The sequence below is a fragment of the Panthera uncia genome (assembly GCF_023721935.1).
Source record: "Panthera uncia isolate 11264 chromosome B3 unlocalized genomic scaffold, Puncia_PCG_1.0 HiC_scaffold_1, whole genome shotgun sequence".
In the NCBI taxonomy this organism is placed as follows: Eukaryota; Metazoa; Chordata; class Mammalia; order Carnivora; family Felidae; genus Panthera; species Panthera uncia.
Genome location: NW_026057582.1, coordinates 37675316 through 37690280, shown reverse-complemented (window position 1 = coordinate 37690280; position 14965 = coordinate 37675316). Strand labels below are relative to the sequence as shown.

Genomic DNA, 14965 nt, shown 5'->3' with positions numbered 1-14965 from the left:
CCAATAACATGTATTTTATGCTGCCTGAAGGTGTCCCACTGCTCTCTGATCCTCTGTTCATGTTTTTGCAGTGATTATATTTCTCTGTTTCATTTTGGATAGGTTTCTATTGCTGTTTTCAAGCCACTAGTCTTTTTTTTTTTTTCTGTAGTGCACAATCTGCCATTAATTCCAATCAGTGTGTGTTTTCATCTTAGTGTAGTTTTCTTCTCTAAGTTTTGTTTGAATATTTCATATTTCTATTATGTTCAATCTTTCTTGTAGTTTCTTGAATGTATGCAATACAGTGATATTTACCGTTTTAGCGTCCTTGCCTACAAATTCTGTTGTCTGTACGATTTCTTACACCATTTCAATTGACTGAAATTTCCCCTCATCATTCATGATATTTTTCTGCTTCTCTGCATGCGTAGACATTTTTGATTGGATAGCATACATTGTAAATTTTACCATGCTGCATGCTGGATGTATAACTGTTCCTTGAGCTTGGTTCTGGGATGTGGATAGGTTACTTGGAAACTGTTTGATCCTTTCAGGTCTTGGTTTTAAACTTTGTTAGGTAGGGCTGAAGTAATGTTTTATCTAGGGCTAATTGCTCTTTCCTATGAGGCAAAACCCTTCTGAGTAGTTTACCAAATGCTCCACTAATGAGGATTTCTATGCTTGCTAGTTGAACCAGGCACTCACTGTTCCTGGTTCTGTGTGAGCTCCGGGTACTGTTACCTCCAATCATTTCCATTAGCTTTTTCCATGGCTACAGTATTTTTCCTCACATGCCCTTATCAGCATTCATCTGAAGACTTCAAATACAGCAGGTCTGTGAGTTCTTTTTGTGGCTCTGTTCTTCCAGACTGTTTGGGCGAGCCCTGACAGCCTTGGCCCCTAGATCCATCTCCTCAAATCAGGGAGACCATTAGCTTTGCCTCAAAACTTTCTCCAGGCAGTCAGTTTGGGTAAGCATAGAACTCACTTGCTTATTTCCCATCTCTCAGGAATCCCTATTTGGGGTTGCATAATGTTCAATATTTTCAGAAACATTGTCTATGTCCAGGTTTTTAATTGCTTCACAAGTGAGGCTAAATTTGGTACCTGTTATTTCATCTTGATTGGAGGCAGACGTCCCCTTGATGAACCCTTAACAATTTAAAGGTTGACCTGGGCTTCTCATGGATTTTTTTTTAACCTGGAAATTTCAATCTCTTGGTATTTCATTTCTTGCATTACAATATACCCCCTTCATTTATTTTTTGTATTATGGTGCTTTTGAGATCTCCAATACAGAATTGCAAGGAAGTGGTAACAGCAAGTGTTCTTGTCTTTTATTGTCTCTAAGGAACATTAAAATTTACTTTTGAGTGTGATGCATGGTATATTTTCTTTTTCAAGTAGAGAAAATTTTCTTCTATTCCTAGTTACTGAGAATCATTGTCATGAATGATGTTGAAACCTCTTTAATAATTTTCCACATCTGGTGAGATGATTATGTTTTTCATCTTTAATCTATTAATGTGGTTAATTACATTTAAGAGATTTTCCTGATACTTAAACTTCATTGCATGTCTGTTATAAATTCTTATTCTCAATGTGTTTGTTTTTGATATATCACAAATTTTATTTGCTGCTTAGTTTACAATATTTGCAAGTAGCATCATAAGAGATTGATCTACTATGTAAATTACCTTACTTGAGTTTATGCTATCCTTAAAAAATGATACAAGAAGTTTTTCCTTCTAGAATGGCTTATATAAAAGAACAATTACCTGGTCACTGAAAGTTGGAAAAAGTCATATAAAGCTGTCTGGATAGATGTGTCACTTTTTGAATTTTTTCTATTATTTCTTTAGTAGTTACTGGTCTATGTTTTATCTATTTGTTCTTTTTTAAATTGTTTAGACTGGTTTTTGTTCTTTTCAGATTTTTAAGTGTCCATTATATATGTAAATGTATTATTTGTCTCTGTCTTGCCATGGCTTATCTTTAAGAGACCATTTTCATCTTGTCTAGTTTTAAATGTTTTCTTTATATTAACATTTATATTAATATCTGCTTTTTATCTTCTCTATTTCTTCCATGCATTTTGGTTTGGTTTAAACTGTTGATCAATAACATCTTAAATTGACCATTTATCATATTAATTTTTCAGTCTTTTTCTTGATTTCTAATATATACCTTAAATGAATCCATAAATTTCTTTCAAGTACCACTTTAAATATATCCCACAAGTATATGATATATGATGTGTTCATTATTTTTCAGCTATAAATATTTTATTATTCCAATTAGGTTTCTTCTTTGACCCATCAATTATTTAAAAATGTGGATTCCAGGGGCGCCTGGGTGGCGCAGTCGGTTAAGCGTCCGACTTCAGCCAGGTCACGATCTCGCGGTCCGTGAGTTCGAGCCCCGCGTCAGGCTCTGGGCTGATGGCTCGGAGCCTGGAGCCTGTTTCAGATTCTGTGTCTCCCTCTCTCTCTGCCCCTCCCCCGTTCATGCTCTGTCTCTCTCTGTCCCAAAAATAAATAAAAAACGTTGGAAAAAAAATTTAAAAAAAAAAATTTAAAAAAAAAATAAAAATGTGGATTCTGGTTTCCAAAAGCATTTTTATAATTTTTAAAAAGTATTTTGTATCTAACCATATTGAAATTAGAATGTGATATAATGTTTTTGAACCTTCTTCTGTGGCCTAATACATGGCTAATTTTTGTCAATCTTCCACATAGGATTTAAATTACTGTGTGTTCTTAGATTGTTTTCCATTTCACCTCAAGCTAGTTTAATTCCTCTTGTGTATTATATTCTGTGTGTTTGTGGTGTTAACTCATCTTTAGAAGGGGTGTGTTTTTGCTTGGTGAGGGGTGTAATCCTGTGTATGTTGGGTTATGGAAATATTCCTATAGAGCAATTTTGCATTTGCTTCTACTGGGTCTCCTGGATTTCGTAGATGCTTACCCATTTCCCTTATTAATTTCTTACCTTCAGATATCTGTGCTTCACTGATACTATATCTCTGAGAGAGGTAAAGACTTGATGTTTTTATTTGTCATAGGGTAATTTTTTTCTCATTCACAGCCCCAATAGATAGTAAGCTTCCTTGCTACTTCTCTAAGTCCAAACTGTTAGATGAAATTTACTAGTCCCCTTTTCATAGAAAGGGCAGCCTTTATTAAAGAGTAGTAGTTTTATGCTAGCGTCCTTATTCTACCTTTGCATGAACCCAAAGCCGTTGATATCCTAGATATCAGCCAAACAAGTTGGTTACTCCTCTGGGTTAATACCAGGTGTCTTTCTAATTTTATCAGTGCTTCTATGAGTTTGTGGCAGAAAGGGGTTCTATATGTCCTCAGGCTTCCATATAGCCAGAACAGAAAGTTGGTCTGATTTTTAAATGTGAATAAACTAAGGTTCATGCAAGATCACCCAACTGGGAAGTGTCAGTGCTGGAATAAAAACCTGTACATGACCTGCTTCTTTTTGGCATTCTTCCTGCTTTGCATTTGGCTTTTATCTGATATTTGTGATGGTTAATTTTGTGTGTCATATGATTGTGCCATGAGGTGCCAAAATAGTTGATCAAATATTATTCTGGGTGTATCTGGGAGGATGTTTATGAATGAGATTAACATTTGAAATGGTAGACTGAGTAAAGCAAATTGCCCTCTCTAATGTGGGTGGGCCTCATCCAATCAATTGAAGACCTCAATAGAAGAGAAAAGCTGAGTAAGAGAGAACTTTGTCTGCCTGTCTGCTTGAGCAAAAACATTGGTCTTCTTCTGGTCTTGGACTAGAACGTACACCATTGGCTTTCCTTATTCTTAGGCCTTCAGTCAGCCTGGAACTAGACCCCTGGTTCTCCTGGGTCTCCAGCTTGCCACTTGTAGATCTTGGAAATTGTCAGCCCCATAATTATATGAGCCAATTCCTTATAATAAAAATACAAATAAATATAAATACATATATAAATAAATATAAGTATAAATACACATATCTCCCCTATTGGCTGTGCTTCTCTAGATAACCTGCCCAATACACTATTGTATTAATTTAAAATTCATTTGTTTATTCATTTTTGAAGGACCTTTTATTCCTAGCAGTATGTTAGACACTAAGGGGATACAGTAGAGAACAACGAATTAAGACCCCAAATTCCTTGAAACATGTTAGAGGAACTACAGCTACATAAACCCACTTAGAAAATGTAAGTAAGATAAATATCAGAAGGTAAGCTCTACGTGACAGTTCAGAATATGGATGGAACAAGGGACATTATTATACCTAGGGCAACATTTCTAATTCAGTGGTGCCAGCTTTGTTCAGGTGGTTCAATGCCAAAGATGGATGTGATTTTTGTGGCACCCCATGAAATTTTAATGTATTTATTTTCATCACAAAGCAGGAATTATTTTGCCAATGGAACTATGACTAGATGATATAAGCCATGTAACAATCACAGGCAGGAGCATGCACATCCATGACAAAACAAGCTGAGGAAAGAAGCATGATTAACTATTTCCACTTTTTTTTTTTTTTTTTTTTTTTACTTGCTTGTGCTTGTCAGCCTATGTGTGATAACAGGAACCCAAGGGACAGAACCTTTATGGGAAAAGTCAAACATTTAGAAAATTTTCCATCAACTGTTCTGCAAATGGAGAAAAGTTATTCATTATCTGATTTTATCAGTGGCATCATTGAGGGCTGCTATTCCAATATATGCATACCACCACTGAATATATGAGGTATGAATTATGTGACTTTTCTTGGAATATGGCTTTTAGTTTTCTTCTAAAAAAGCTCTTAGCCAAGTGAGCATTTTCAGTCCATGCCTTTTCAGTTATCATGATATATTTGGATATATTTACCGTAGATTCAGTGCTGGGGAGAGTTTGAAACTGCCTTATAGATATTATCCCAGTAGCCTGACTGGGCTCTGTTGCAAGATAAAACAATAACTTTGGAAACTGCCTTGAGAATGATTTGCAGCATGGGATAAGAAGAAGAGTGAGTGGAATGAATGGCTAGAATTTCAAAAACTCACAACACCTGCACATCTCAAGATCTGTCCATTATCTCTCTCAGCCTTGGTTATCCATCCCAGGCCCTTAGTATCCATGGCAATGGAATTTTTTTTTTGTCTTCCTAATCAGAACATTTGTAAATTGTAATGTAGGTTACATTTGCATGTAAGGATTCATTGGAGTGATAGAGAGCTCTTGGGGGTTGGAGAAAAGAAAGCAAGAGCAGCCATTCTGGTTTTATGTTTTCTCTGCCTGTGCAGAAATTTAATTACCAGGTCACCGCAGTTCTCAGCAGAGTAAATTATAGTCCTGACCATTGATTTGTATGTAAATGCCACTGTAGCAAGAAAACAACACAACACTTGGGTCCTATCAAGAAATTCCCTTGTTGGAAGCATACAGATTAGAGAGCAGAGCTAAAGAGTCAGGGAGATTAACAGTTTAGCACTTGCTCTTGTCCGGATGAGCCCTGTTGTAGTCATGAACTTCAAAGTGATTGTCAAAGTCAAGTGTTCAGGAAACACTTGCAGTTGAGAGAGTCAGATAATGAGAAATCAGGGTCCAATGAGTACGGACACAGGTCTGTTTAGAATACTATCTATTATAGTGCAGCCTTTGTGTAATCCCCATAGTCTGAGCTAATCACCCCACCCATGATGCTTTCATGGTGCCTCCTCTCTATCTTGGATGAGAACAGCCTGGTGGGGAAGAGAAATAAGTTCCTTTTTGTTTCAGCCCACAATTAATTGTTGATTCCTTTGATCTGATGGAGTATTGGCTTCATACTTTGTTCTGCTAAGTTTGTTTCAGTTTTACATTTAGTCTTAGCTCAAAGGTTGCTCCTTCTAGAGTTTTAATGGAATACCTAAGGTGTGTACTAAGCCTCTCTAACTTGGCCAGATTCAAACTCCTAATTCAGTCTCCTCTGAAATAGTCTGCAGCCAAAATGTCTGTGTAGATTTTTAGCCCTCTAGCTGTGACTTTTAGGGGGTTCCTTGGATTCTTCCCTATGCAATCATATTTCAGGTTTCAGTCAATTGTTTGAGCTAAGTTCACATGCAGATTTTGGAGTTCTCTCTCTGTGGTTCCTTCCTTTCTGGAGTTTTCCCCTATATTTCTTTGAATTCTGTCCTCCAACATTTTAAGTCAATAAGGCTTCTGATTTCTTCTGAGTCCTAGATGCCCTGTGCTTCATGGACTTGGTGGTACTTTTAACAGAAAAGCAATGTAACCATGTATCTCATCCAGTAAAATTTCCTTCTTTCAAAGATTGGATCCTCTCCAGATCGTCCCTGCTCTTGCTCACTCTCTATGTCTTCAAATAGTTTGTTTAAATTTTTTTTTCATGAATTTATAACTGTTATTCGTAGGTGAGTTCAAATCACTTATTCTGCTGTTATCAGAACTGGAATCTTTGAGGGGTGCCTGAGTGGCTCAGTTGGTTAAGCCTCTGACTTTGGCCTAGGTCATGATCTCGCCGCTCATGAGTTCGAGCTCCACATCAGGCTCTGTGCTGACAGCTCAGAGCCTGGAGCCTGCTTTGGATTCTGTGTCTCTCTCTCTCTCTGCCACTCCCCCACTCGTATTCTGTCTCTCTCTCTCAAAAATAAATAAACATTAAAAAAAATTTTTTTAACGAACTGGAATCTTTGATATTGTAACTTTTCCCTAGTATAGTGATCTGTATGTTACTAACTTTAATCTTTTATTTTTGACTCACTCATATCTGTTACAAGCGGCATCTCTTTGTAGGAAATAGAGTTGTCAAAATATCTCGCAAAGGTACAGGATAACAAAACAAGTGTGCACAGGAGAACCCAATGCTAATTCTTCCTCTGCCACTAACCAGCTATTTGACTTTGATGAGTCCCTTAAGTAATCCCAGACTCAGTTTCTGTTCTGTAGAATGAGGGAGTTGGGTTATATCAATGTTTTTCAAACTTTTAAAAAGTGTTGGGACTTCTATTTTTTTTTCTCAACAAAATCTCACAAAAATGTAAACCATATTAGGGCAAAATATCCTTGACTGTAGAGGGTGCATAGTTCACCCTGCTCAGTGCAACCACCCATATCTCCACGTTGATAGTGGCATTGAAGCTCCTTTGTGGAACCCTAGACTTCCACAGAACATAATCTGATAATAGTTAAGGCTGGATGATTTATAAAAAATCTTTTTCTCTCCTGCCTGAATCCAATAATGGCTGGATTGTGCTTCCAGAAATGTGGCCCCTTTCTTAGGATCTGAAATGGGCAGTTGTCTCATTTAACCTCCTTTCTGCTTTTTCACTTTAACCAACTTCTTATTCTTACTTCCAATCTTATCCAGCCACCACGGGCAGGCATTCATTGTGGGTATTTGAGAAATCTAGTATGTAAGGGATTTCCTGCAATTGTAGCTAAAAGTAACACCCAGGTACTGCACTACTGAGTGCAACCCACCCCCACCTGTCTCCACTTCCCATCTAGAAGATGTGAGCCGTACTTCCCTCCACCTAATTACTCTTGTGTGGGTGGGAAGGAATTAATAAGCTTGGAGCTACACTGATCATTTATAAATTCTAACTCCATCTGTAAAATAGCAGCAGACAGGCTTAAGAAATCCTCCCTTTGTATCACCAGTTGGTAGTTTTGTTGCCTTAAAAGAAACAAGAAAATGAGCAGGTGTTGAGCACTGCCCACATCCAGACAGCATTGCCAACTCATAGAGTGCTCCACCTCCAAACTTGGGGAAAAGGATAGTGAGGAAGGAAAGTGACACAACTCCTATTATCAGCTTAATCTTTTCCTCCCCTAGCCCTTGTTTCTTCCACCTTTCCCTTACAAAACCCTGATGATGAGTTTCCAAGTTAGACCCTGCAAGAACAGGCACATTCTTTCCTTTGTATGTAAATGTAAGGCTTCCTGAAAGGGTTTCCACCTAGGGTACTGCCATGATGGGGGATAATAATAATAATAATAATAATAATAATGAACCAGTTTGAGCATATCAAATACCAGGCATATGCTAAGTGTCTTTACATGGCTAATCTCATTTAGTTCTCTCAACAATTGTAAGAAGTGAGGAATCTCAATAAGGACACTGAAGTTCAAAAAGAATAAGAATTTGCTTCAGTCTCAAACTAGTGAGTGGAAGATCCCAAATTCAAACTCAGGCAGCTTGACTCCAGACTTACACTCTTAACCAGTCTAGCCTTGACTAATGTTATACCTGACAGCAGTTTCTGTGGCCCTGCCCCAGCCCCCCTTCTTTACTCTAATGTGGAAGATACAGATGGCATTGGCTCTGCCCCTTCTTACTTAAACAAGAAAAAAATCATTACGAATTAGAGTGAGGGACATTCTGACTCCATTGTGGTAGGGATTCAATATTGATGGGTCATCAGCTAGCTCTCTGTACCTGTCCAAGTCATGAACTTGCTGTCAGTGCAAGAAGCCCACAGTAGCACCTTGATAATGTATGAACAAAGGGGTGAAGCCAGGTGGCCATGCATCAGCAAGGTTGCAGAAGAGTCTAACTTCTCTTTGGTGGTGGATATTTGGGTGCTATCTATGGTCTGTCTGAATTCTGTGATTGAGTAAAATGAACAATCTCAACTTCAAGATGTATCCACATCCATGGTATTTGTGCAATGTTTTCCTATTATTTTAGCAAGCTAGTTGGATGAAGAGGTGAAGATTTTAATACAAATGCCCATTGTGCTGTTTCACAGGTACTTAGCTTGAAAGGGGTTTAAAGTTTATGTTTATACAGTGTTTCAGAGAGTACTATATTATCTCTAAAATAAGCAACACAACTTAGATGAGACTTTGCAATTTTAAAAATTTAAGTTGAATGAAATCCAGATCAGCTATTTAGTTGTTGACATAGAATCATTACAAGGCGAGTAGCAGGGATCTTTAAAAACGATGTTCGTGAAAATTCTTTCTAACTCAGCCTGTGTAATTTTGTGTTCTTAGTGATAAAATACAGTTGTATCAATTTTGACCAGGAATTTAAAAAGTTTTTTTTTTTTCCCTTGAGGCAGCTGATGGTAGAGGGAGCATTATGTCCATTAACATTGACTTTGGAGCAATACAGCCTGGGTTTCGATCTTGGTTCCACTATTTACTAACTGTTATGACTATGGCAAATTACTAACCTCACTTTGCTTCAGTTTTCCCATCCAGAGAATGGGAATAATAAAGTACTTATTCTCTGGGTTATCGTAAGGAGTAAATAAATGAAAATATGTAAAGTTCTAGAACAGTGCCTGCACATGATACATGCTCTATATGGGATTGCTTTTATTATTGTTATAGCACCACAAGGGACTTCTGTTGCTACTCAGTGGTTTTTAGGATGGATGGCAGGTTTTGTTATTAGGTGGAGAATTCCCTGAGATCCTTGGGGTGTAAGACTTAGAATAGTATGTGCAGTTTTATTTATAATCCCCCAAGGATCCATAGGCCACTTATACTGCAGCCTTCCTGTATGTATTCACTCCCATGTGGACTCACTGCTCTTCTCTCCTTTCAAAGGAAGCAACTTCCCGGGCGGAGGCAGCCGGGCACCCTGGCCCAACTCTGACAACTAGATAGGGCGCAAGTATTCTCACACAATAACATCTGCTGATATCCGCATTGGCTAAAAACATAAGTTCTATGTTCAAGTCCCACTGTGTTATTTTGCTTACTTTGTTGCCCAGGGCAAGTTACTTAACTGCTTTGTGCCTCTGTTTTCCATCTCTATGATGGGAATAAGAATCATCCCTACTTCCTGGTGTTGCTATGGTGGTTAAGTGGGATAATATACGCAAAGTCAAGAAGATGCCTGGTATATACTGTAAGTTGAATGAATTGGAAATCTTTTCTCTGTGGATGATTGATGAATCACTGGAGAAAAAAAATCAAGGATGAATTATGGTTAATAATGGTAAATTAATGAAGTCCAAAAAATATTAATAATTCTAATTATTGATTTTATAGATGAAGAAATATCCATGGACTAACTCAATTTGAAATTGATGACTATGATTATTTACATTTTATTTATTTTTATTTTATTTTAAATTTAAAAATTTTTCTTTAAATGTGAAGAATTTAGTGATTTATTACTTATATATAACACCCAGTGCTCATCCCAACAAGTGCCCTCCTTAGTGCCCATTACCCTCCCCTACAGCAACCCTCAGTTTGTTCTCTGTATTTGAGTCTCTTATAGTTTGCCTCCCTCTCTCTTTTTATCTTAAAAAATGATGTAGTGATACAGATGGAATGGAATCTCACACTTGGAAAGAGCTCCCATGTACACTTATTCCAACCACCCCTCCCATGCACATATCCTCCTAACTTTTTCTCAGATGCTTAGATGGTCCTATGTTCTAAAGGTGAAGGGAATTCAATTTTGCTCCACTGGTCTCTGGGTCTCTCCCATATGTGATGGTCTATCCCACAACAGGTGCTTTTCCCAGCATTTGAGACATGGGAAGACTGCCCCTTATGATCATTTTCTGTTGAGATGTTTTTTTAGTATTGGCATATTCAGTATGTTTTGATACTTAGCTTTTCAGGTCTTACCATGTGCTGGTCACGGCCAACAAAATTGAGTGAACTGACAGCGATGTGCTCTTGTATTCTTGGGCCAGCTGCTCCATAAAAAGCAAAACAGATCCAGTATACATGTTTGTTGGGTAGGAAGTTTGGAGGCAGAAAACATAGATCTAGAGAAGATCTGGGAAATGACCCAGACATCAGAAATGATCCAGAGTGTTTAAAGGATTTGACCACAGGGATTGAGCTAGTTGATGTGAGCATAGAGAGTTCTTTCCACTCTCTCTCTCTCTGGTTCTTCAGCATAATGATTAGAAATGTAGCCTTTAGAGACAGGCTACCTTGATTCAAATCTCCATTCTACCCCTTATTGGAAGTATTGTTGTCAGCCGTTGTAGACATCTCTATCTCAGTTTTCTCACTTGGAAAAAGAGAACAATAATGGTGTTTCATGTATATTCTGTGAGCTAATATGTGTAAGCACTTAGGACAGTTCCTGGCACATAAAAAACAAACAAATAAGTGTTTGTTATTACTACATATCTTCTTAACAAACTCAGAAATATCAATTCTTAAATAAGAGAATAAATGTTTTGATCAGGCTGGTACTTAAAGTATTTTCTCTCACTTACAAAATGGCTTTATAATTTCTTCTTAGCTTCTGAATCAGATGGAATATTCAGGACCCATCTGTGAATTAACAACCATACCCTTCCCCAGAATTACTATATGACTTTTGGATTGGAGGAGCAAATCTCTAAGAAATAATTCCTGTTATTTATTGTTTCCAATTTACTTTCAGCAAATATTTACAGAGTAGCCTCCCATGTGCCTGGCATAGAGATAGGGTCTTGAGGGATACATAGGTGGGTGGTCTGCTGTGCCCCTTACTCTCCTGATGTGTGCAGGCTAGGTGGAATGGTTGGAAATTAAATAGGTAAATCTGTCACAAAGCCGGAGGGAGCACTGATAGGGCAGGACTGAGCTCATGGAAGAAGCCGTGAACCTTATAAGGGATCAGTGAAGGGCTTTCTGGAAGAAGTGATGTCTATGGCAAGTCCTGATGATGAGCTAGATTCTTGACTAGTCTAGAGGGCTAGAGGAAACTAGTCCAGGCACAGGGAACCCTGGGTGAGTGTGGGCAGGGGGAGGGGGAGAGGTGCTCAGGCTTGGAGAAAGCATTACATCTTCATCAGTTTATTCAATATTTAACAAGTGTTTGTTAAGTACTTACTATGCAACAGACATTGTTTTACATAATGAAGAGACATCAGGTAACAAAACAGGTGATGTCTTTATTTTCATGAAAGTCATGGGGGAGAAGAGAGAAATAAAGAGAATTGCTTAAGGTGGGGCAATGGGGAAGGGTTTAGTGGAGCTGACACCTCAGTGGTGAGAGGAGAGGAACCAGCCAGGTAAATACCAGGGCAGGAGAGTTCCAGGTAGAAGGAACATCAAAGGCAAAGAACTCAAAGGGAAGAACTATCTTCGCTTATTGTAGAAGCTGAAAGGACCAGTGGGCCGATATGGACAAAGTGGTATAAATAATTCAAAGGGTATTTGAGTTGGGTCGTTGGTGCTGAGAAAGGCATTGGAACACAATAATATAAGCTAGTTTTGTTTTGTTTCATTTAAATTACATATACTACTATGGGTGTCTCTTCAAAACTAGGATACTTTTGGAAGATCTCAGTTGCAAGTAGGTCTGTTCTGGAGTGGGGCTTGGCTCTTTGTGTTTTAATAATAGAAATGAGGCTAAGAGCATATTTTCTGTCATCATTGACTAGAATGAATGTAAGTCAAATGTCCTGTTCCCAGTTATAAGCACGTCAGCAACACAAGAAATCAGCAGGGCCTCCCTGCTCAACAAGAGGTCTTATTATGTCAATTAGGGGCGTCCCAATGTTTCCTCCCAGGTTCTAGTCATATATTTCTACTTGCCCTCGTAGGCTTTCTTTTCCTGTTTTATTCCTTTGGGCTCAAATTTGTGTTTCAATAAATGCTCTAAAATCTTTCTGCCTGGTTTGGGCTTGCTTTATCCAGACTCCTCATCCATGTTCTTCTGTTTCTCCAAATTATGTATCTCTGTATTATTGTGGGCCCCCCATGAAACTCATGGCTCTTGTTTGCTCCCAGTTAACAGCTTTGGAGATGATGAAGAGCCATGCACATCTTCTGACAGTGACGGGGAGGTGATCAAACAATTTGAGATTTCCATGTCCCGGTCCCAGAGTTTTCGTTCAGAAGCATCTAAGAAAGGCACACAGGTGGGATTGGAGCAGAAATCAAAATTCAGCCACCTGCTCTCTACCCATGAAGAGGATAACACAGAAGTGTCTGCCTGTGAAGGTATTTGCATGAAACCCTCCCTTTATCTAGAGCAGGGATGGACAATCGTAAGAACAGCTTTGAGTCACTTGATTACTACACTTGTATCTGAGTCTCCAGAGAGGAAAAGAAAAGGGGGCGAGACCCAGAGGCTGAAACAGAGTAGAGGGGGTCTTACCAACCTCACAGAGGGGCTGTCATGCAGGGAACTGGGAGGAATGAATAAGAAGTGCCAAAATCCTTACCCCTGATTTGTGGGACCCCTTCCTTCCTTTTAGGTTATCATTTTGTATATTTTGAACACTGATGGCTAGAATTAGAATGGTATTTATGAAGCTTTATAAAATCTTGTTCTCTTCTGATAAATACAAATATTTCACATACCTGTTTGCTGACATTGAGATTCTGTCATTTTTCTCTCATTTGGAATCCTAGAGTCTATTTTCCATATATGTATATGACCTCAGAAAAATTTTTGGAAACTTTCTTTTAATAGTTGATGTTCTTAAAACAATATGTGTGTTTTATCATTCAAATAAATATATGTTTTACAATAATATCAAATAGCCTTTTTCAGATAACACATACCTTGTACATTTGTCCTCATTTTCTGTAGTTTCTACCCTCCCCCCCGCCCCCCATCCTACCCCTCTGTTTCCATCCTCTGCCACATGAGAATTGCTTGCTGGGCAAGAGCAAAGTGTTCTGCCATTCTCTGATGTCTTCAGACTAAGTACCTTCCACAAAGGGGAGGGAATAATACTCTGAAGTAGATCAGCACAGCCTGTGAATTGTTATAGTAGGTAGACCTTGTTAAGAGTCCTCCTCCTATCCCCCCACGTACACAAAATAACCTGGAGAAAGAACGGTGCATTATTTCTTAGTGCTTTTCTAGTGAAGGTCAGGGATCTCTCTGAGTCCTTTATGCCTGGAACCCTGAATAGGCATAGGCTATTGAAACAGGGAAAGGTCTATGAATTGTAGTTGGTAAAAAGCTAGAGAAAAAGAACATTGTCCACTTTAGTGACCCAGTCTAAATGACCTGAGTTCTCTAATCTTTTCCTTCTTTCCTTTGGACATGTGATTAGTCAAACCAATGGAGGCATAGTTGCAGGTCTTCCATATTTTTCCACACTTAGCAATAGAAAGAGAAAAACGAGAGCCTGGGATTGAGAGAAGGTAACAGAGAAGAAATTTCTGACTTGACAAGGTGGATAAGGCTGGCCAAAAAAAGAACAGCAACAAAGAATATACAGAACAGACCTTATTCTTCAGCAGAAATATAACAATGTGCTATCCACCATGTAATTTTACTTACTGATATGAGCCACATAACATATTTTATTGCTATTCCTTTTAGCCCAAGGTAAGAGAAAAAATAAATGCATGATGTAACCAAAGCATGGTAGCGGTAGCTACTGCCCTCCGTCATTTCGTTACTCCCCCTCTTGTTTTCTCTTTTGCTGGTGTTACATCACAGCCTTCCCCTCTTCCACCAGGAGGGCAAATGTTAGCTAATGAAAGTTAATAGCAGTTGATTCCCTGGGAGCAGCGTGTTGCATTCAAAAGCTAATGGCCCCATTTCCCAGAAGCCCAAATGTCTAGTTTCTGATTTATACAAATGGCTCCTTTTCTGAGAGTTCTGACAACCATTCCAAACTTACCCTTTCTGGAATTAGCAATAACCTCAATTATAACTGGGGATTCTGAAATTTTTGACAGATAGTGACAGAAAAGATAAAATTACTTTCGCTATTGGAGGGAGGGAAAAGCACACCGCATTGGATAATGCAGTAAATTATTTGTAGATTTTGAAGAAAATCAGGATTTTCATAGGAAGGGATAACTGCATGCTAAATTTTAGGTTATCAAATGCCATGGAAATGTTAATGTAATTTTTATTGCATGATGTTTTTTTCTGTGTCACTTCTTTTTGTTCACCTTTAGATCAGTGAATTATTTTCCAGCAAGAAAGAATAAGGAAGAGATTAAGCATTCATCCCAGAGAAGATTTGTGGGTTTCTTGTCTGTTCTGCATCTACTTAGCTTTTTTTTACTCTACCTTTTTTATTTAAAAAATTTTTTTTAATGTTCAT

The 14965-nt window shown here is 38.2% G+C and overlaps 1 protein-coding gene across 1 annotated transcript in view; it reads left to right on the top strand.

The window, feature by feature from the left end:
- SYT16 (synaptotagmin 16) overlaps window positions 1-14965 on the top strand; it is a 101779-nt gene that overhangs the window by 57645 nt on the left and 29169 nt on the right. Inside the window, exon 2 of the mRNA XM_049611539.1 lies at window positions 12678-12890. Coding sequence (XP_049467496.1) covers window positions 12678-12890 — 213 coding nt within the window. The remainder of the gene's footprint in view (window positions 1-12677; window positions 12891-14965) is intronic.